At 51.8% G+C, this 23,687-nt stretch overlaps 1 protein-coding gene across 1 annotated transcript in view; it reads left to right on the forward strand.

The window, feature by feature from the left end:
• ARHGEF17 (Rho guanine nucleotide exchange factor 17) overlaps window positions 1–5,043 on the forward strand; it is a 222,048-nt gene extending 217,005 nt beyond the window's left edge. Inside the window, exon 21 of the mRNA XM_067533255.1 lies at window positions 1,879–5,043. Within this exon, the coding sequence (XP_067389356.1) occupies window positions 1,879–2,069 (191 nt within the window). The 3' untranslated portion in view covers window positions 2,070–5,043. The remainder of the gene's footprint in view (window positions 1–1,878) is intronic.
• The last annotated feature ends 18,644 nt before the right edge of the window (window positions 5,044–23,687 follow it).

Genomic DNA, 23,687 nt, shown 5'->3' on the forward strand with positions numbered 1-23,687 from the left:
GGCTAGTTAAATGGCAATTAAAAGGACCCTCACAAGAGTGAAATGCCTGCAAACTGCAGGGACGCTTTGTAAAACGCCATAAAGTCCAAACAAGCACAAAGGCCAAAAGGATCTTCTCCCCTTCTCAGTTTCCCCCACTCTCGTATACAGGCACTGACTCTTCCTGGAGCCTCTCCCCTAACCTAGGCATTTCCCCACTTCTCCCTTCCTCAGGCCCTACAGCCTCAGCTGGGAGACAGCTAATCCGGCACCGGTGGGGCTGGGCTGCCGTCTCCCTCTTAAAGGGGCCAGTCGCCCTCTGGCAAGGTGCCTATCTGAAATGATTCCGTGGGGCCAGGTACCTGCACAGCGCCGTTCATCAGGCAGGGTCCCTGCCCCAACCAGCATACAAACCAACCAGAGAAATACTACACACAGGCCAGCTGCTCAGGCCCAGGCAGGTGCATGAGGACAGGGGGACCCGTGCCATGCTGAAGAAGCAGGGCCTGACGGGAAGGGGGGAGGCACTGTGCAGAGTCAGCTGTGAAACGGCGGCACGAAGCAACAGGTGTGGAATAGACGGAGCTGTGCACAGCCCAAAGGGCAAAGAAGATGAGCTAAGATTCGCTGCCCAAGGAGAGGGGAAGCCGGTGGGAGAGGAAACCCCTCTTGCTGGTTAGCCTAAACCTCCCCCTGGTTCATTTCAGCTTGTCGCTGCCAGCGTTACCCGTTGCAGCACCGTATGCCGGTCTGGTCCCTGCACGGCATTCCCTTTGTGTACCTCTGCCCAGTTATCACAGCCTCCAGGGTCTGTCTCCAGCTACGTGCGCGCGACTCCTCTCCGAGCTGGAGTGAGAGCGGCCGTGCTGTGAATCACACAGGAGCAGCGCAGGGTGATTGGACCAGCCGCAGAGTCGCTGCGTCCCCTCTGCATGACAAACCCGAGGGTCGGCAGCGCTTGGTCTCCAACCCCGCGGCTGACCAGCCAGCTCATGCTGAAAGTGCTAGAGGATTTGTGTGTGGACAGGAGTTGACTTAGGGTCAGTACTTGAGTTATACTCCGAGCTAATCCTGCAGTGCAGACAAGCCTGTCATCCCCCCAGCCAGTTCGCACCCAGCTGATTTCCTCCTGCGCCCTGCAGCACCCAGTTTCCATCTCAGAGGGGACTCTCAGCCCAGCTGGCTTCACACTGCCCCATGCTAGCCCCTCCAGCCCGATCCTGAATGTCTGCACTGCAGTTTTATAGCCCCACAGCCCAAGCCAGCTGCCCTGGGCCAGCCATCGCAGCGCAGACGTACGCACAGTCAGAGCTCAGTCTATTTAGCTTGACAAAGTGAAGATTAAAGGGTGACTTGGTTACAGTCTACAAGGAATTTGGGGGGGAGGGGAGTCTCCGGCCTGTGTTATCCAGGAGGTCAAACTAGAGGATCACAACGGTTCCTTCCGGGTTCAGAATAATAAGCTGCCCCTTTCTCATTCTCCGTGGAGGCCAGGGCAGCAGAGCAGAATTCAAGCTGCCTTGGAAGAGGGGAACTGGGAGCTCCTGTTCCTTTTGGCCGAGGCTTTCCAAAGCGATTGACGAAGGGGACGTGGGGCCTGGGATGCCTGGTGTGAGACTCCGGAAGGTTGTCAGAGGCTTGAGTTCTCAGCACTGAAAATCGGGCCCTTTTACAGGGTCTCAGGATGAGCCCATAAAATCCTTGCCGCTCCTGGCCTGTGGTGGCCTGGAGGAGAGCGGGGCGGACCCAGGCGTGGGGAGTGTTACAGCTCATGTAGGGAAAGGGACGTGGACGGCCTGGTTTGAGAGTCCCTCCGTCCCGTGCCGTCGGACAGCCGTTCTTTTCCCGCGCACGCTGGGGTCTCCCGGGAGCCTAACGGGGGATTGTTCCATTTCCCAGGTACCGAGAAGCTGAGCGATGCTGAAAAGAGAGATTTGGCAAGACACAGGTCCTCCAACATGGTCCTCTCCAAATCTAAGATGCTCGTGATCAGCGGGGGGGATGGCTACGAGGATTTCAGACTCACCAACAGCAGCGAGACGGTGGGGCGAGACGACAGCACAAACCATCTCCTCCTGTGGAGAGTCTGATCCGGGGACCCGCTGGGGGGAAAGCACCAGCCCCACCCCTGCCTCCTCTTGTTACCAGCTACCCCCGAGCCCATCTCGTCTCCCGTCCCGGATGATTCGTGTGTGCCTGGGGACCGGCTCCTCCCAACCACAGCGTCTGCAGCGTGGAGAGAGGAACACGCTCGACGAACAGGCCCCGGTGCACAGCCTGCGCTCGCTCAAGCGGCGGGTGTGTGTCGGCGGGTGTGTGGACAGGGGCACCTGGATGAGCAGCTTCATGTTGCGCAGTTCGGAAGCATCCAGGCGAAAGAGGAGACCTTTGGAGCAGTCCCTGCGGGAAAGGAGAGAATCCGTCGTTGGCGCCGTCAGCAAGGGACCTTTATTTTGTGTGCTGTGCTTCGACCTGCTACGAGCAATCCTGGCGTTCCAAAGCCAAGCACTTGGGAGCGGAAGGTCCACGTCTAATCAAGCCTGCCTGCCCTCGCTCTGTCTCCTGTCCACCCTGCCACGCCGAACCAGAAAGCCTTCGCATCCGCTTCCCCGCCACCTTCCCGGGGATCACCACACCAGCGCCTCCCTTAGCCGCAGCCGCTCCAGCCTCTCCAGGTCTCTGGCTAACCCGCGCACTCATCACCCAAAGAACTCTGTCGTCCTCGTCGTTTGTTTTGCATATCTATAAAATATCCTTATTTATTTTCTGGGGAGGGGGAGGGACATTTGGCAAGGAGCTTGCATGGAAGCGGAGGCAGAGTCGCGCCCGGGGAATTGCATGCAGGGTGATGACTCCCCAGCCTGCTGTCAGTCCCAGCCATGGGTGAGCTGTACATAGCGAGTGCAATGCCACGGCAGATGAGTCACATTTATGCACGAGCGTTGATCCCAGAGGGGTACCTGAGCGTCTGGAGAGGGTTGTGGGGAGAAGAGAAGTGGGAGCATCTTGCTGAGAGTCAGCAGAGAACTGATCTCAGTCCGGCCAGCAAAGAGAGGAGCAGCTGCATGAAATAAAAAATGTGCAATACTTTGCTGGATCCCCGATAGCGGCCAGCGCCACAAGGGGGCACTGTGAGAACCAGGGCAGCTTCACCCTCCCTTGGCTTTAAGAGCAAAGCAAGTTGGTTATTGCGGCGTACAGCCATAGCAGAACCAGGAGGGGCATTGTCCGACTGCAACGATCTCTTGCATTGTACAGTATTTATGGTTGTTTTGTAACTAGTTACCTTTTTGTCCCCAGCACTTAATTTATGTATTTAGCTTCCAGATCCTGGATCCTGAGGGAGGGAGGGGAGCAAAGAGGTTCAGGGGGTTTCTTTGCCTAGCGAGAGAATACGAATCCACTAGGACCATGCTGTCAGCCAGCTTGCACCAGAAATGTTCCAAAAGGAAGGTGTTTTACGGGCAGGCTCGTCCAAGGTTGCATGTGTGTGTTCACGGGGCCAAGATGGGGCCTGAAGGTGAGTAGTGATGGTTGGTGCCCAACCTGAGACACCTGAAGGGCCAGTTTTTCAGAGGGCAGCCCTGGGATTTGCAAAAGCACCTGACTTGACAAGAGCTCATGAGCCACGGACTCCCTGGTGGCTTGTGTTAAAGACCCAGCCCCTGGAGTCATGTTATTGCATGAGAATCTCGGCTTTCGTTTTTTTTAAAATTCCATTTCTAGCCCCCGTGGCTGCAGAGAAAAAAGTTGGGAACCTTGACCTGAGTACACCCTGAAAGCCTGGAAAGCAGAAGACAAAGAAAAATGAACCCCAGCTGTAGGAGTTTTTAAATACTCTCATGATTTTGAACACAGTCTGGGAGTGGTGATATTCAGGCATCCTGGCGCTTTTGAAAATCCCATCCTGGCTGCTCACACTTTCTGAAAACCACCTCTGAGGTGTCTCAAGTTGGACCCCAAAAATTGAGGCGCCCAGAATCACTAGTCACTTTTGAAGAGGTAACCCTGGCGGCCAGCCTCTCATTCCATATTTACTTAGGTTGTCAGTTATGTGGGGCAGGGACCATCTTTCTGTTGTGCATTGTACAGCACCTAGCACAATCGGGTCCTGGTCTATGATTGGGCCCTTCCACCATACAAATAATTAAGAATAACAGTGTTTAGACATCTAAATGTATGGGCTGAGTGTTTTGTAAGGGATTGAGCACTGTGGCTTCCTGGTGAGACATCTCAGCAGCTTTTGGGTCCCTCTCACTTCTGAAAATCAAGTCACTACATTTGGATGCTGAAATATGGGTCGAGGCACCTAACTTTAGGCATCTCTTTGTTTGGTTCTTTTAAATCTTGGTCTGTCCGAAGACAGTAAATTTAAAGACAGCCTTGTTTGGGTTCTCCCCGTTATACAGCAGCTGCGGTGCAATAGCTGAGTGCCTGAATAATGTGCTTACGAGCTCTGGGCCACACACCTAGCTAGTGGCAATCCACAGGAGCCCACTGGAACCAGGGATGCTCTGCCTGTTTAACCCAGCTGAAGCTCTAGCCCCGTTCAGGTATTTGAAAATATTTTAGTCTCTATCATTTCTAAACACTTGGACAAAACCATTAAACAGCATTTTGTGTCCCCAGTAACCTGGGCAACATCTAAAAGTACATTTAAGTCTTGATGCAAGAGTGTTCTCCTCTGCAACTCCTGTCGTCCAGGGCAGCGTCCTTTCCTCTTTGCCTTATCTGCGATCTGTCTTTTTCCCTGTTCCGTCTGTATCATTTCTCCTTCCTCCGTTTCCCTCCTCGGCTGATTAGCTGCATCAGGTGGTTTGGGATTTTTGCGCAGAAGCGTGGTCTAGTTGCTAAGGCACTGGACTGGCAGTCAGGACAACTGGGTCCCGTTCCCAGCTCTGACACTGACCTGCTGGGTGATCTCTAGCTAGTCAGTTTCCTGTCTGTGCTTCTGCTTCCCCTCCCGTACTTCGTCTGTCTTGTAGTTAGATTTGAAGCCCTTTGGGACAGGGACACTTGGTTAGTCTGTGTCCATACAGCACCTGGCACAGTGAGGGCCTGATCTCAGTTGGGGCCTTTGCATGCTACTGCAGTGTAAACGGTACAGGTGAAAGTTCAGGCATGTCCTAAAAAGGCCTCCTTCAGAGATGCTGCTGCGTGAGATTTGTCTTCCTTCAAGAGAGGCAGGTTTCCATGTGTATGCACAATGTTTGCTCAAAGTGATTTTTCCAAGAGGTTCATTCACCAACATCAGTAACTGCCCCTGCAAGAGGCGGCCCGTCCCTGCCTTTCCAGCCCCTTCTTTGTTCTTTGCTACAGGAAACGGGAGAAGCTTTGCTTTCCTCCCTGCAGCTTCCTGACGACAGACCCCCCCCCCCCCCCCATGGCTTTGTGGGGTGCAGGGGTGTTACCAGCAGTCCTGCACCCACACAAGATCAGCACCAGCCTCTCAGTGGGAGCAGGGTCAGGCCCACAAAACAGCCATGATCCGTGGTCGTTCAGCCTCCAAGCGGAGTTATTGTCTCTGGGCTGCGCTCGGCCCTATCTCCCATGTACCCAGGGCGCGGGGCAGGGCAGAACGTGGCCCAGGGTGTCAGAGCAACACATGGGTAAGTTACAGCAGCTTCTGCCCGGGACCATTCCCAGTTGGCTCCGGTAGGCAGTGAATCACGCCCCCCAGGAACAGGTGCCAGGGTCAGCGTGGCTCTGGATTGACTGCTGTGCGTGTGTCAGTATCTGAATGGGGTGTGAGGTGCTGAATTAAAGGGTGGAGGGTTGGTGAGCTGCAGAATTCCTTGTACAGGTGGGATAAACAGACAGCTCCTTAGCCTGCTGATCTGTCAGGGGGAGAGAGGTTAGTCCTGCTTTGAGCCTGGACTAGATCTGTCAGGTCCCTTCCAACTCTAATATTCTATGATTCTATGATTCTATGAAATACAGATATGGCACAGTCTGGCGTGCAGCTCTCCACTGTGACCCCCCCTGCGAGGAACTCCTGAGCCCTGGGTCAGCAGAGCATGTCGGCACATGCTGTGCAGTCAGTGGGGCTTACAGCTAATCACACGTGTAAGTGCTTTGCTGAATCAGTGCCCTGATCAGCCCGGGACCAGGCAGCCCGCAGCTTTCCTCGCAGGGAATGTGGCCCAAGTCCGCAGCAGTAGTCCCACCCTGTGCGCTGGCTACCGCGCGCTGGGCGTGCGTGGAGCTTTTCCCCCAATGAAGGCGCTCGCTGGGTTAAAATGGCAAGATTTCGACCCCCACCATCGCTAGCGTAGTAGAACGTGGGAACCTAAAGACACCCGGCCTGGTGTGACAGGCAGAGCCTGAGGCCTGAGTTAAGGCAGCAATTGAACAACGAAAGCAACAGAGCCTGGAACGCTCCCACTCCTCTGGCAGGGCAGCCCAGAGACGTTCTACGTTACAGCAAAGCACGGGGACAAAATACAGCTTGAAAACCAGCTGTAAAAAATCTGCAAAAAGCTCAGCCCCTGGCCTGTCATGCTAGGCTTTGTGTCTTAGGTTCTCACTTTCTACTACAGCTGCCATCCCCAGATCTGGTCTTGGTGTGTGGTGGATCCTTAAGAACGTAAGAACGGCCATACTGGGGTGAGACCAATGGTCCATCTCGCTCAGTGTCTGACAGTGGCGGGTGCCAGGTGCTCCAGAGGAAATGACCAGAACAGGGCAATCATCAAGTGACCCATCCCCTGTTATCCACTCCCAGCTGCTGGCCATCAGAGGCTAGAGACACCCAGAGCATAGTTTTGCATCCCTGACCATCTTGGCTAATAGCCATTGATGGACCTATTCTCCATGAACTTAGCTAGTCCTTTTTCTGAACCCAGTTATACTTTTGGCCTTCACAGCATCCCCTGGCAATGAGTTCCACAGGTTGACTGTGCGTTGTGTGAATAAATACTTCCTTTGGTTTGTTTTAAACCTGCTGCCTATTATTTCATTGGGTGACCCCTGGTTCTTGTGTTATGTGAAGGGGTAAATAACACTTCCTTGTTCACTTTCTCCACATCAGTCATGATCTTTTAGACCTGTATCATATCCCCCCCCGGTCGTGTCTTTTCCAAGATGAACAGTCCCAGTCTTTTTAATCCCTCCTCATACGGAAGCTGTTCCATACCCCTAATCATTTTTGTTGTCCTTCTCTGTCCCGTTTCCAATCCCAATATCTCTTTTTTGAGATGGGGTGACCAGAACTGCACAGTGTTCAAGGTGTGGGCGTACCATATATTTAGATAGTGGCATTATGATATTTTCTGTCTTATTTTCTATCTCTTTCCTAATGGTTCCTGGCATGCTGTTCGCTTTCTTGACTGCTGCTGCACATTGAGCAGATGCTTTCAGAGAACTATCCACAATGACTCCAAGATCTTTCTGGAGTGTTAACAGCTAATGTAAACCCCATCACTTTGTATATATAACTGGGATTATGTTTTCCAATGTACACGACTTTGCATTTATCGGCACTGAATATCATCTGCCATTTTGTTGCCCAGTCACCCAGTTTAGTGAGATCACTTTGCAATTCTTTGTGTTCTGCTTTGGACTTAACTACGTTGCTATGCAGAGGCTCAAGGAATTTTTTTTACGTTCATAACTGATGCAGCAAGCTCAGCCGTGGCACAAATTAAGTGCTGCTTAACTATCTTGTGTAATTTTGTATCGTCTGTAAACTTTGACTCTTTCTAGATCATTTATGACTATGTTAAACAGCACTGGTCCCAGTACAGATCCTTGGGGGATCCTGCTATTTATCTTGCTCCGCTGTGAAATCTGACCTATTGTTTCCTTGTCACACCCAATCCTGGAGATCTCCAAGGAGTAAACTTCCCTGGGAAATCCAGTGTGGGGCCATAACTCTGCTCCCTGGTCGTGAGAGGAGGAGGATCCTTCCTGTCATCTTTGTCCCAGGGTATTTCACACCAGCCCTTCTATATGATGGACACTGATGACTATTCTGTGCCCGCTCTCTGTGCTTTGGAGGAAATCAGGGTCATTTCGGCTTCAGCATCTTGGCACCCACATAGCCCAAGATTCCACATCCCTATCCCGTGTTCACCACTCACAAGCAATGGGCGCCCACTAATAACTCTACCCCGATGGCTTCTCCTATCTTTCACCAGGGCTGTCATCTCAATCCACGTGACTGGCGGGCCACAAGAGATCATGGTCTGTCCATTTTCCCACTGGTGGGGTCATTAGGGTCTTAAACCGTTGGCCAACATTAGTTCAGGTTTCAACGTTTTATGAACGTTAGAAGCAGGTAGACGGGGGTCTTGAATGTGGTGAGGATTTGGTTGGAAGTGAATTGGTTGGGAAATGACAGAAGTTTGATGCCCGGTAGGGCTTGGACCTAACAGATTTGACTGGGAGAAGGGAAGGGGAATGACCTCAGAAGCACCTCCTCTTGTTACAGTCTTTGCAATCTCCCAGATGTTCCAGACAGACCTGTGGGGTATCTGTCCTAGCAGTGACGGATGAATCCTGTTTGCTTGATCCATGCATAATCCCTGTTAGCTGGAGTTAGGTGTTTCACAGAAGGTGAGGTGGGTTTGGCCCGGAGATGCAATGACCTGGACGCTCCCCCTACATATACCTAGGCCCTCAGTGGTGAACGGTTTCGCTGAACTACTCTTAGAGGTGAGCTTTAATAGCCAAAGGGCCTGTTAGACCAGATTGGGTACAGTCTTAAAACCAGCAAGTAGATCTTAAAACCAGTGTGAAAATCCCTCCCTCTTCAACTGTTTGTAGAGGGGCTTGGGAATCTGTCCATAGATGTGAATGGACTTTGGATCAGTCTCCTGGGAGGAGCTGAATGCCCTTCACTCCCATGGAAATAAATAGCCCCTTTTCAGGATCAGGCCCCCAGAGTTTCCCCTGGGACGGTTGCCAGTGTCACATGCCAGGTGTTTCTGGTGAGGTTGATGGCTGCAGGGAAGTCCAGAAGCTTGGACGCAGGACAGAGCACATGAGCGGTTTTCAAATAGAGCTGGTTGAAATGCTTTTGCAGGGGCAGGGGGGATTGGGCTATTTGGGGCAATTGCAACCAGCTCTTTCTTCAAATAAATTCTGAGATTTCAAGGCCCAAAGGGCTCCTTGGGATTCTAGTCTGCCTTCCTGCCAAGCACACGACTGTCCTCCCGTGGGAAATGCGCTGCGCATTGCTCGTCTCTCAGTATTCTGCCGCTGGCTTCAGCTCTCAAACCGCTAATTGAACGTATGTGCTGGCCGTGTTTCGCAGCCCGCCTTCAACTTCAGTGAAGCCTAGGAAAGCGTCCAATGACCCTGACCAAACGACTCATGCTGCTGGCTAGAGGTGAACTAACACGTGAAACCAAAGCGGGTTAGCTCACTCCTGCCTGCTCTTTGGCGACGTAGAACAACGGCGTCCTGAAGTGGGTCTAAAAAAAGTGCAGGGAGGCATTTCTCCTGGTTTTTTCCCGTAGGACATCTCAGCTCCTCACATCCCTCCCTTTGCTAGATGACCTTGGCAAGGTCTTTGGCCAACCAGAGTAGCAATGTCATGCGGAGCTCTGGGGCTGCCTTCCCACTACTGAGCGGATGCTGTTTCTTAGATCTGTCCAAAAATGACGTCCCCCCCCCCCACACACACACACACCCCTCCCAGCTCAGCTGCAGGCCTGAAGACCTACTTCACAGAGGGTAAAATCCATGTGTGCCTTTGGGGCTCTCCCATAGGCAGGCGATAAGGCCTGCAACTCAGATCACATCATCCCGTGAAAGAGGCCGTCGACGTTTTCTTTGCATTTCACCTTTAAAGCAAAGTCCATCCCGTTGGCAAACACTAGGGGGGGCGCCATTTGGACAGATCTCTGCAGCCTGCTTCCATTCCCCATGACCAGAGAGGTAGAAAAGACACACGAAGCAGCTCCACTCATCAGGGCTTCCAGAACACACTACCACCCTGCGCACTAAAGAGATGCAAGGGCAGGGTTGTGTAAGACCTGTCGAAGGGCCGATACCTGGAACTCGGGTGCTGGAAGGAGGCGTGCGGTAGCACCCCCTGGCGTGAAGTAGTTTCAATCATATACAGGGTTACAGATTTGTTCAATGGCATTCAGTACCCCCACTGTACAAATTGTTCTACCACCACTGCTGCTACCACCCACAGCCAAGCACTGTGTCTTTCTTTTGAGGTGTGTGCTGCTGCTACTCCACAGAGAACACCGAAGGGGCTGGCATTTCCTCCGCAGAGCAAATGACGGCCCTCAGATGCACAAAAGGAGAGGACAGGCAAGGCACGGTTTCCCACCATGCTCGCTCCCCCTCCCTGTTTGACTCTGTTCTCTTGGCTTTATTTCTCTGTTTGGTGAGAGAGCCCGCTGAGACGTACTGTAAATATTGGTATATATTGCCTCCTCTGTACATACTGTTCTCAAGTCTTTGATTGTTGATATGAATTTAATGGCATATTTTTTATATACTTGTTTTAAGTTTCACAGGCACAGCAAGTGGTGCCGACCACATTTAAGTTATAACTACTCCAGTGCATTAAAGACCAGAACAAAACAGAAAGCTTTTACTCCTGAAGTATTACCAGTCCCGTGAGGTGTTACGACTATCACATTATTCCTGGGTTTGTTTGTTTTTATTTTGTCACTGTGGGTTCTTTGTCATTAAAGGTCACTGATGTCAGAACCCAAACCCGTGTGCGTTCTCTTCTTTCCCCCGCTTGTGGTAGTTGTAACCGATAGCAGGGTTTGAATCTGTGTCCGGTGGCTCTAAAAGCAGGAAATGTCATTGCTTGAGCTAAAGGTCTAACCTGACAGACCAGCAGCTGTAGCAGGCTCCTAGACCGGCATTTTAGAGCTGCCACTGGGGGGGACAAAGACCCCCACTCCCTTAGTGTGGGTTGCAGCTGTCTTAGGGGATTGTATGGCATCCAGCACTGCAGCATCTAAGCAGTGAACAGTTGGAAATGGGGCTTTTATCGGTGGAAAACATTGAGTTTTCAGTGAAAATTCAAAAAGATTTGGATTCTGAAATGCCAGCACAGTGCCTCATGGGAGGTGTGGTTCAGGTGCCTCTTGCTCTATAGGCTGGGCTCACTTGTTGGACTACATCTCCCATGATGCACCATGGTCTCCACTCTGAGCAAGAGGAGGCTAGGCATCATGGGGGTTCCATGGCTACAGTGTATCATGGGAGATGTAGTCCAGCTGGGGGAGCCTGTCTCATAGAAGAGACTGGGAGAGGGAGGCGCCGTCCTGGCATTTCAGAATCAAATGTTTCCATTGCCAGGCATTCTTTTTTTCCAGCAAAGAAATCAGCCTTTTCCATGGAAAGCCAACACTTTCCACATGAAGTTTCACTTCACTGAAAACCCAATTTGCTGTCAAAACCAGTGTGGACAGACAGATTTCAGCCAGCCCCACTGACCAGGTAATTCAGCCTCTCAAGCAGCGAGCAAAGCTGTCCTCCAGGATCTGTTCGCTCCGTCTCTCCATGTCACTCCCTACCCACCATCAAGAGCTGTTCAGAATAAGGTGCAGCCAACTCAGGCAGAGAGAGACCAATGTGCGGTGTCAAGACGCAGCAGCTACGTGGGATTGGGTTCGTGGATGATCGGCAAGGAGCTCTGCAGGCAACAACGCCAGGGTGTACGGGGAGGTACTACTCTTCTCTCCTAGTCAGCATCCAGTCCAGCTGCTAGGGACCACCCTGCTGCTTCTGGGATGTGATGGCCAATTTTTGAGGGACCGTGGGAACCTTTGTTCTAATGGGGATAATTGCATGCTGCCTCCTTAGCATGGCCACTGCAGTTTCAATTGGATGCAAGCTTCTTCTTCATTTCCTGTTCTAGACTTGTTGAGTCTAGGCCGGGTGAAATCTGAACGTCCCAGAACTGGGGGGTCTATGAAAGCCCATTCTGATTTTCACAAGTCCCTCCAGTCTTTATAACACCCTACATCAGAACACTCCCAAACTTTGAGGCTCTTAGAGCTGGGCTTGAGTTGCAAAATTCAGAGGCAGGTCTCAAAGCTCATGTTGTTCTCCTGTGCCCTCAGCTGCTGTGCCTCCCCCCAGCTGCAGCTGCATTTATTTCAGTGATGGGCGAAGTGACTCCTGCGTCTGAAAGCGGCTGGGCTGCTGTGCTGAGCTCAGTGGAATTACAGCCCTGAAGTCAGCGGGAGCACGATCAGCCACTGAGTTTGCAAAGTGCATTGGGATGGAAGGCGCTGGATACGACATTACCGCTAGTCCGATTGGATGGGGACAGTGATCATCCTATATGAAAATGCTGGGTCCTCTTACCGACTGCACCCTGTGAAACTCTCTACCATGTGTTTGCTGGTCCCCAGTTGCACTGGCAGGAAAATGAATGGAAGAAAGGTGCACATCCTGGCGCCACCTCACCAGGGAACGTAGGTCACAGATCACTCCCATTTACAACGGTGGTAGCCGCCCATTATTATTTGCTATTTCAGCAGCCCCTAGAAGACCCGGCTGAGATCAGAGCCCCATGGTGCTAGGTGCTGTACAGACAGGTGCAGCTCCCGAAGAGTTCTCAATCTAGACAAGACAGACGGGAGAACAGAGGCACGGAGAGGTGAAGTAACTTGCTCAAGGCTGCACGGCAGCGACCGGGCACAAAACCTAATCCCCTGAGTCCCAGCCCAGTGCACTATCCACTAGACCATGCTGCCTCTCAGAGGTAGGTGAAGGGCAGTAGGTAGCCCCAGATTTGTAGATTTGCCCCAGTGAAGGAAAGCATTTTAATCCCAGACCACGGCTATTATCTCTGCAGCCGGTGTCCTCATCTCCCCTGAAGACATCTACACCTGCAGTGTTCTCCCCCTGTACTATCGAAGGCAAAGGCTTCAGAGACAGCCTGTGTCTCTGATCTCTTGTTCCAGCTGGATGCTGGGGGACCCACACCCATGAGCCAAGGACCACCCCCAACCCCCCTTGTCTTCAGTGGGCTAGCAGGGTGCTCAGCACTTACCAGGGTCAGGCTCTGGGTAATTACCCTGCCCGTATTTTGCAGAGACCCTGTAAGCCAGACCATTGCCTGCTGCAGCGCTCACGGCACAGACACAGGCTGGCGACGTGGCGGTTACCTGCTCTCGGCCCCAGGGGCTGTAGCAAGGCTGGCTGGGCTTGGGGCTGGTCCACAGGACTCCGACTCAGGGAGGTGGTTTCTGGGGCTGGCTCTGCCCTTTAAGGGAGCCTCCGGCCAAGCACGGCCCTGATCCCATTTCAGCCCCGAACCAAGGGATTCCGGGCGGTGTAATTCCCCGAGGGCCCCTGGCCCCTGTCGACGGGGAAGCAGAGCGTGCTGGGAAAGGGGGCAGGGAAATAAAAGAGCTCCCTGCCCCTCGGCCTGGGAGCAGGGCTGGTTGTGGGGTCTCTGGCCGAGGGAGTGGGGGCAGGACCAGGCCTCTCCACGGGGAAAGGGCAGGAGCTTCCCTGGGACCCCGGGCAGGTGTGTGCCAGCCGCCTGGGCAGGAAGGTGCAGGAGAGCCAGGCTGCAGGAGCGGGTGCCCCGGGCCTGGGAAGCAGAGTGGGCAGGAAGCCTAGCCTGAGCAGCTGCTCCCGTTAGGGGCCATGGGCTGAGTCACCCACAAACTGGGGGAGGAAGCCCCCACTGCCCTGCATCAGCTGGGCGGACTGGGCCCAGTCCTGGCAGGCAGGCTGGGAGCTGAGCTCGCAGGCTGCTGTTTAGTTCAGACCACCCAGAGCCAAGTGGGGGAGAACTCCTGGGACCCCCCCTTCCCCCGATGCTAAAGGGAACTGGCCCCGGACCCCTAGGGAAGGAGCTGTGGCCCGGGCAGGGCAAAGGGCTGGGCTGTCTTGTGTGGAGTTCACCCTTTCAGCTGCAGAGCTGAGCTGTCTGCCTCTGGGGAGTAGCCCACACACCTGGAGAGCCAGCTAGCCCGCCTGAGAGGTGGGGAAACTGAGGCAGCACCGGCACCTGACAGCAAAGCAGGTAAGCCAGGCCCCAGCTGAACTCTCCCATGGTCCTACAGCATGCTGAGATGCCCGGGGGGGTTACGGTGGCACGCAGCAGTCCCTGGGTATCTGTTGCAGCCTGTCCTAGCAGCCTGGCCCGGTGCGTGAGTGCTTGTGCTGGCCGGCGTGGTGTCGTCATACACCCGCCATTCACTCACACCCTGCTGCCGTCCAGAGCCGGCTACCAAGAGCTGAGGAGAGGTTTGTGGGTCACTCAGAGAGTCACAAATGGGCTAACTGGGCCTGGCCAGGGAGCGGGGTCCCAGCAGAGGGGAACGTTCCCCAGCTGAGCTGTACCAGTGGCCCGGCTCGGTGAGCTCCAGCTCCCGACCGCATGGTGGCCGTGCTGGACCATGCACATCAACCAGCTCCCAAAGGTCAGACGGGGCTGAGGGCTTAGCAACCTCCAACATCAGCAGTGCAGCTCCCTGCCTGGCGGCTGCTGTCATGGACAACCCAGGGACCTCCCCGGGCCACAGGGGAGAAAGGAGAGAGAAGGAAAAGCTGGTGCCCCGGCAGACGAGCTCAAAGAAGGCACTGTGTCCCCGCGGGAAGGATCTGCAGAGGGCTACGGGGAGAGGAAAGTGGCCTTGATCCAGCAGAAGGGAATAACGCTAGCCACCCCCGCAAACTGCGTGTCACTGGGTGATACTGGCCCTTTAAGAGGTAGCAGGGCTAGTACACCTGGGCTGCATCAGCTGACCCAGATGAGGCTTTGAAAGAGGGCACCTGGGCCTGCGGCAGGGGGAGAGCCAGTGAGGTCTAGCTAGGGAAGCTGCAGACTGCCTGTCCTCCCTCCTGCAGCTCACAGCCCTGTCAGTCCAAGGGACCACTGGGCTGTGACAGCTCCTCAGATATTCCAGTGGATTTTATTTCCTGCGGTGGGGGGGCAATTCAAACGATATTGCCAACATGCTTTGCTGACAGCCCAAGGGCTGGACCAGAAATGGAGCCGTGGGAGCAGGCAGGGGGACTAGGTTGCTGGCTTTAGGTCTCTTCACACAGTGTTTACTGGTGTATTCATTAGGAGGCTTTAGGATGCATGCTCATTTGACAAGCCTCAGGGTGTACATACAGCACCACTGACATGCCACCACCTCTGGGGTGGAACACAGCAGCTGCCTAACAGTGCACAGCAACACAACTACTTAAGCCAGAAAGTGAAGAATAAGTTCTGGCTGAAACCAGGGGGGGTGTAAAAGGGGCCCTGGAATCTCAAAGGGTCACAAGCAGCTGCCATCTCGGTTTCACAGCTCTCCTGAAAGATGGCACTGTCAGCAGCTCGGCATTCTACGGGCCACACGAGGGCCCTGGGAGCAGGGGAGAAGCGTGGTCCTCCTGGCTTACTCAGGCCAGCCGCTGCACACTGAGGTCTCCCATCCCAGTACGGGGCAGGCTTAGGCAGTTGTTTTTACAGTAGCCTCTAGGACCCCCAAATGAGATGGTACTGAAATAGACCAGGAGAAGTGAAGGGACATGCCCAAAGTCACCCAGGAGATCAGGGGCAGAACGGAGACCAGAACCAGGTCTCCCAAGTCCAAGTCCTGGCCTCCATTCTCTGCAGACCATGCTGCTTCCCAGCTTATGAGATGGGGCAAGAGCCCCCCTTGAGCTACATTTAAAAAAACCGTCAAATATCAGCTGAAAATGAAGGTTTCTGTCTATGAGTGCCGGTGATGGCTGGACCCGATCCTGTGCGCGAAGTGACTCGTGAATAAAGGTTTGCAGGCGTGGGACCCACGTCCCAATCGAGCGTTTTCACGTTTGCTGTGTCGGGCCTTCGGTCTGAGGAGCCCCGTGCTTTACCGCAGCTGGTGGCTTGTCATGCACACAACTCTGGGCCAAACGTTAGAGATGCCAAATGCCTGCCACTCTCTGGACATCAGCGGGAGCTGTGAGAGCTCAATGTCTCTGATCGTAGCCTGTGGGAATCTGAATTGCGCTGAAGAACCCCACTGGACCAGAGCAAGCAAAACAAGTCCTACCTGGTCAGGTGAGTGCTTAGCAGGAAAAGCAACAGAAGCTGGAATAGCAGGCGGCCCGAACTGAGACAGAGGTCATTATTCCTGTCTGGGATTTAAGTGCTGGGTAGCTGGGCAGGCTCTGCACAGACCTCGTTTCCTCAGGTGATGGGTGAGAAGGGCATTATCTGTCTAGGAGTAAATCTGGCCCTACCACTGGAGTAGTTAAAACTAGAAATCGCACCCTTCCCTCCTGTGGGAGACCTGGCTTGATTAGGGCAGTGGTTCTCAAGCAGGAGTACGTGTACCCCTGGGGTACGCAGAGGTGTTCCAGGGAATACATCGACTCATCTTATTTGCCTAGCTTTACAAGAGGCTGTAGAGCCCTGTAGCCGGACTGGGCTCCCCACTGCCATAACAGCGGGAGAGGGCTACAAATTCGACTACCAATGCCGGCTGGGAGGGCGTGGGTACCGCGGGGCAGGATGGAAGCGGGATTTTAAAAAGTGGTCCTCCTGGGCTGCAAACAACATGAACGCCCCAGCCAGCAGCCGCCACTCTCTGGCCGCCCCGCTCGGAAGGCAGCACCACCGCCAGCAGAAGCGAGGGGCACGGTGTGGTCTTGTCACCTTCCTTCGGCGCTGCTGCTGGTCCCAGCCCTGACTTCAGAGCTGGGCGGCCAGAGAGTTTTTAAGTGAGGTGAAACTTGGTGTGTGCAAGACAGATCAGACGCCTGGAAGGGGTGCAGTAGTCTGGGAAGGTTGAGAACTACTGTGTTAAGTAATAGATGTGGGTGTGTAGGGGGAGGGGAGGAGCTGAGGAGGGATTCCTTTATCCAAGAGAAGGTTTGCATGTAGCCCGCAAGAGCTCCAGAAGGGAAGTAGCTGTTAACCAGTTGCACTACCTTCTAGTGACAGGCCACTGGTAGAGCTGGTTAGGAACAGAAACTCTGCCATTTCCCCAAAATATCGCATTCTGATCAGGAACGAAGAGCTGAAATTTCCTGCACAACAAAAATCCGAAATTTCTCTTTGGAATTGTCCGAGTTTTGGCTTTTATATTATATTAAAATATTAAATAATATAATTAGGGCTGTCATTAAGCTCAGTTAACTCAAGCAATTAATACAAAACAAAGTAACTAGATTTTAAAAAATAGTCGCAATTAACCGCAGTTTTAATCTTACTGTTAAACAGCAATAATAATAATAAAACCAATTTAAATTTATTATAAATATTTGTGGATGTTTTACTACATTTTCAAATATATTGAAAATATATTTGCAGCACAGAATACAAAGTGTTCACTTTATATTATTTTATTACAAATATTTGCACTGTAAAAAAGCTAAACAAAAGAAACAGTATTTTTCAATTCACCTCATACAAGTACAGTAGTGCAATCTCTTTATTGTGAAAGTGCAACTTACAAATGTAGAATTATGTTTTTTCACTTAACTGCACTCAGAAACAAAACAATGTATAACTTCAGAGCCTACAAGGCCACTCAGTCCTACTTCTTGTTCAGCCAATCACTAAGAAAACAAGTTTGTTTACATTTACGGGAGATAATGCTGCCCACTTCTTAGTTACAATGTCACCTGAAAGTGAGAAAAGGCATTCACATGGCACTGTAGTAGCTGATGTTGCAAAATATTTATGTGCCAGTGTAGGAAGGCGCAGTGGCCTTCCTCTGAGCCAGGGCCTGAAGAAGGGCCACAAGCACGGGGTTATACAGGAAAAGGGCCGGCCGCCCAGTCTGCCCAGCAACTGGGAGGCCGGCTAGTGATAGGTCCTGCCGGCCGACCAATCCAGCACTAGAGAGGCGGAGCTCAGCCAGGGCTGAGGCTATAAGAAGCAGGCCCCACAGCTCAGAGGAGAACAAGCTGCTGCTGGAGGCAGACGTGCGGCCCCGCCGCCTACAGCTGAAGCCTGAACCGGGCCAGGTCGGGCCACTGACACAAGCAAGCACCTCCTGGGGTGAAGACCCCGGGACTGGGCCAAGCAACCAACCGCTAAGGGTTGGATAGGACCCCTGGGTCCCTAGGCTGGCCAAGGCCTACAGGCCCCTAGGACTGGGCCAAGCCTGTAGACCCTAGGGATTGGACTGAGTCCCCTGAGCCGGAGGGCTGGGAGACCCCCCCCCCAAGGCCAGACCTGACCTAGAGGAGCTGTCGGAGGCCGAGCCATCCCCCGAGACGGGACAGGACCTAGAAGAGCAGCCGGAGGCTGAGCCATCCCCCAAGCCCTGGGACCTGGAGGAGCTGCCCCTCGCCGAGGAGCTTCCCACCTTGCCGCCTATGGACGCTAAGGGACTGGTGAGCCTGCCGTGGGCGGTCTACCCCAGTGACTCCGAGGAACCCAGAGATGCAGGTACCTGGGGATATGGGGAGGAAGTAGCCCAGGGGCAGCCATAACCGTGGCTGAAACAGGGGCAAGCCCCGTCGGCGTGTTGCGGCAGGAGCCCCTCCGACTTAGTGGCAACGCCTTTGCCACTGTTAGGGCCCTGGGCTGGGACACAGTGGAGTTGGGTAGGCCTGCGTCCCCCTCCCTCCTCCTTATCCTTGCCACCCAGAGTGAGTACCATCTCCTGCACTGCTGACTCGAGGACACTGCATGCTCACCCACCCGATAGACTCCTAGCTACAGCTAACATTCCCCTTTTTGGAAGGTGCAGTGGCCTTCCTCCAAGCTGGGGCCCGAAGAAGGGCCACAACCGTGGGGTCGGACTGGACCCCGTGCTACGGCCAGGTACGCTAAACATTCATATGCCCTTCATGTTTTGACTTGTAGATGGTGCTATTTTTTATCTTTTATAAAGTGCAAATATTTGTAATAAAAAATAACAGTGATCACTGTACACTTTGTAGTCTGTATAATTGAAATCAATATATTTAAGGATGTAGAAAAACATCCAAAATATTTATAATAAATTGAAATGGGTATTCTATTGTTTAATGATGTGATTAAAACTGCAATTCATTGCGACTATTTTTTTAAATCTCGCAATTTATCGCGATTATCTTTTAAAATCGTTTGACAGCCCTAAATATGCTAGAGAGTCCAAATGAATCCAAACAACATGATCAGAATCAAAGTTTGACTTGGTATTTTTTGAAAGCTTGTGGAAATCGACATGGGCCATGAAAAGTTTTGATTATGATGAAACTGTCATTTTTTACAGCAAATTTAAATGTTCCCTACTAGCTCTAAGCATTATGTATTTGGGGATATACAATTGCCCCTTCTTGGGAAGGAAGAGGAGAACTGGGCTCCAAGACCCCAGATAGTCTCTGAATTGTTACTTTTATGGGGATAGTTTATTCCCATAAAAGTGCCTTTTATACTGGTGTAACTGGGCCTATGCTAGGTCTGTTTATCAGATAGGGAGTTTTGGGGTTGTTTTTCCCCCCCGCCCAAGACTTATGTGATCATGTGACACTCAGCTTTTTTTTTTTTTAAATGAAAACCCTAAATTTCCAGCTCTCCTGGCTGCAGAGAGAAGCTTGAAGTCATGAATCTAAAAAAGACGCAGAAGGTCAATAAAAGTCACAATCTGTTTTAATATAAATTGTAGGTTCTTTTTAAGAGAATCTTAGCTGGTTTTTTGGGAGCATATGTCGTCATGGCTGCACACGTGAGTGTGGTGATACTGGTACTTGCAAGATGTAATGAGGACATGCATGATAATGGAGTCCGGTGAACTGGCTGGGGCCCCAGCCTGCAAAGATTTATGCAGCGGTTGCATTGGAGTCATTAGGGCGGCTCCTGTGGATAAAGTTAAATAGGTGCATAGGTGATTGTAGGATGAGGGTCTAAAAATCGCAGGGGCTAATCCTGCACCCACTGACTGCAAGAGAATCCTCCCCTAGCAACACATTAGTTAACAAAGTAACTGACACAGGAGTTAACTTTTTGATCGTTTAATATTAAGAAATGAAAGATCATTATTATTTAACAGAATTTATATCAAAGGGAAGAGACGTTACTGACATGCAGCTACCTCTGGGGTAGAGGCTCGCCAGCTGAGCAGTGCGTAACATCCTATGTAAACGGGAGAGGACAAATGGCCAAGGAAAGTTGGCATGCACTAAAATAGTCTTGGGATCTCAAGCATCTATGAAAAACAGACTGGACCGCTGTCCTGTAACGGAGTGCATGTGTGAAGACCATGTGTTCACACACAGCCCCCTGGAAGTCACTGGGGGCTCTGCACACATCTAAGCGTGAGAGCAGAGCCTTCATTACGGTGTGTGGGTGTATTTATGGAAAATAATGCACTATTGAGATCAGAGTACTTCTTGCAGACGGGGAGATGGAGTACAGAGCTGTCAAGGTCCTTCATAACCTATCCCACTGTGCCTATCCTCTCTCATTCACTATCGAGAGCATCGCCCATCTCTCATCAGCCTGTGACGTCAGCCTCCCTCACCAACTTGTTACATTTTGAAACACCTTCGTCCTTTCCTTCATGGCGCCTCTCACGCTTGGGAGGAGCTCCCCATAAACGTGCAAAACTAACTCCTTATCCACCTTCAAATCCCTTCTTAAAACTCTCCTGTGCCATGATGCCTACAAAAAACTTGACAACAGTTAGGGTGCTGGTGTGTGGAGATCGCTGACTATCAGGCTGACCAATACTTCATGGCTTCCAAGGCAGAGGCATAGCCAGAACTGACTTTTTTGGGGGTGGGGAAAGGCCTGTGGTTGACATGGGTGGGCACAGGCCTTGTGTCACAAGCGAAATAGAGGCTGATAAAAACGCGGGATGAATTGCTTAAAATCTGATTGGGTGGGCCTGCTTTCAAAGTGGGTGGGCCATGGCTCACCCGTAGCTACACCACTGTTGTAAGGCCAGAAGGGATCATTGTGATCATCTAGTCTGGTCTCCTGTGTTACACAGGCCCAGAACTTCCCCCAAATAATTCCTAGGTCAGATCTTTTAGAACAACATCCAATCTTGATTTAACCAGTGTCAGTGATGGAGAATCCACCACAACCCTGGGTAAATTGTTCCAGTCGTTAATTGCCCTCACTGTCAAAAATGTACACCTTATTTCCAGCCTGAATTTGTCTAGCTTCAACTTGCAGCCATTGGATTGTGCTATACCGCTCTCTGCTAGATTGAAGAGCCCATTATTAAATACTTGTTCCCCATGTATGTACTTAAGACTGTAATCCAGTCATCCTTCCCTTTGTTATGGCAAACAGACTCAAAGATCTCAGTCTATCAGAGTAAGGCAGGTTTTCTCATCTTTAATTCATTCCTGTGGCTCTTCTCTGACCCCTCTCCTGTTTATCAACCTCCTTCTTGAATTGTGGGCACCAGAACTGGACACAGTATTCTAGCAGTGGGCACACCAGTGCCAGAATAACCTCCCTGCTGCTACTCAGGATTCCACAGTGTATGTATCCCAGGATGACATTAGCGCTTTTGGCCACAGCATCAAACGGGGAGCTCGTGTTCTGGTGATTAAAGATTTGGAGGTCATGGCTGTTAGAGTCACTGCTTCCCAGGTAGAGTCCTCCAACCGGTAAGCATGGCCGACATTCCTTGTTCCTAGATGTGTACATTTACATGTAATAAAATACCTATTGTTTGTTTGTGCCCACCGTACCAAGCAATCCAGATCTCTCTGAATCAATGACTTGTCCTCGTCATTATTTGCCATGCCTCGGTTTGTGTCATCTGCAAACATAAAATCAGCACAGATAAAGTTTACTTCTAGGTCATTAATTAAAAAATAGCATAACCCTAACGTTACGGGCTCATTGTTTCCTTTTACTCTTAGACTGTAAACTCTTTGGGGCAGGGATCATCTGGTCTGTGTTTGTACAGCACCTAGCACAATGCAGCCCTCATCCCTGATTAAAGCTTCTAGGCATCATGACAATAGAAATTAATAACAGTGCTTTACCTAAGGTCACACAGCAACTCAGTAGCAGAAAAAAGAATGGACGTTGGATCTCCTGCTTCCCAATCCTCTGAGTTCCAGTGCCTTTCATGAACAACACTAATCAGATCTGTTTTATAAAGTGGACAAAGGCTAGGTATTTACTTTGAACCAGGTCTGCAGGGCATAGAATGTTCTCTTGCACCGACCCACACAATCAACCAATCAAGTTTTTTGCGGGTGTAAAGAATAATTTCTCTTAACGGTTATAAACAACCCTTTCTACTAGTTAGAAAGTCCAATTCATTAGGAAGATGGTGCTTTCCAGATGACGGCAGGATGGGTGGCTCACCTTATACCAATTGCATTTTATGATTTAAGAGAAGGGAGAGCTTTTTTTTTTTTAAAAAAAAGGAAAGTAACTGAGTCAGGATTGACTGTATGGAAATAATCTCCCTCTGGGAAAGACTGCTATATTTTGAAGTTTTCACAACATCTTGCCCCCTATATTCCACCTGCTCATCACGTATTTTGTTTTTGTCTGTTTTGTTTTTTCTTTGGTGTGTTTTTGTTATTTAGCTGAGTTTGGGGGTTAGTTACTAATTGGTGGTCAGCTGTGGGAAAGGATTATTTATGGGTGAAATCCCTGTTCCTGTTGGGGGTTTAACTCAAGAAGACATGTTGAATTCAAAGGAGGGCCCGAGCGAACACTTGGCTGAGATCGTTCCTCTCGCTCACATCGGGGGAAATCAGAAATCACCCCCTTAAAGAAAGCATGGCCGTTCCAGGATGAACGGGGCTTCGCTTGAGGTCTCTCCCCAGTCCTATTTCTCAGGGGCAAGGGAGAAAGATACTTGCACCCTATTTCTAAATGACTGGGATAGATTCTCCACTGCTGTATGCAAGCACAGCTCCATGGAATTCAGCTGAGAATCTGGCTCACTAAAAAAAGTCCCCTCTAAAGACTTGGAAGCTTTGGGTTCAATTCCTAGTTCTGCTATGGACTTTGGTCTGTATCTAGTCCTCTATTTTCAGTGGAGTTATTCCTGATTGACACCAGTAAAGTGAGAGGAGAAGGGGACCCTTCCTGGATGACCTTAGCCAAGTGACTTGATCTGTCTCCATCCCCCATGGATAAAATAGGCACAGTAAAACATCCCCTCCCCCCCAGAGGGCTGTGAGGATAAATTACAGAGTCCATGGAGTTAAACAGGTGCTGGGGAGGGGAGATGCAGACCCTGCCACTCAAGTGTCTTGTGCAGTCAGCTCAGGGCAGGGAGGCCTATTGATCTGAGCAGCTACCCAAGTGTTGCTAAAGTGGTCAATCAAGTTGCTCCCTGGGGCAGTCCTTTGCACCTGGGCAGAGTAGGGACCTGCTGTGCACAAGGTGGGGGGCAACTTCTACACACTAGGCCCAGAGATTTCCCACTCATCCCCCCCCCTTCAAATACCTGGGGGCTCTCTCTGTGCCGCCTGCCCCCTGCTCTGCCCCAGGCAGAGCCGCTTCTCCTAACACGCTGAGAATCAGCTGAACCTAAAGCCTGGAAGCTCCAACTGCAGCGATCGCGGGGCGGGGGGCGAGCGAGGGGCAGAATCCCCTCTCCACTCCTCCATACCCCGGCCGTCCCGCCCCACTTCCACCAGGAGGCGGCGCTGCAGAGCAAGCGGCTTTCTGCCGGGGCGCCTTGGAACGATCAAACGCCGAATATCGTGGGGGGGGGGGGGGAAGGGAGGTGCGGCCTTTTCGGCGTGACGTAATAAGGGAGGGGCGGGGCTTTCCGGTAGAATTGCTACTTTGTAGCCGGCCGGCCCCAGGCGCCTTCATTCATAAGAGCCGAACGCGGCGCCGGGCTCGGGTTCTGTCT

This window comes from Emydura macquarii, unplaced genomic scaffold (genome assembly GCF_026122565.2).
Source record: "Emydura macquarii macquarii isolate MOO-44397 ecotype Brisbane River unplaced genomic scaffold, CSIRO-AGI_Emac_v2 contig_3328, whole genome shotgun sequence".
Classification (NCBI taxonomy): domain Eukaryota; kingdom Metazoa; phylum Chordata; order Testudines; family Chelidae; genus Emydura; species Emydura macquarii.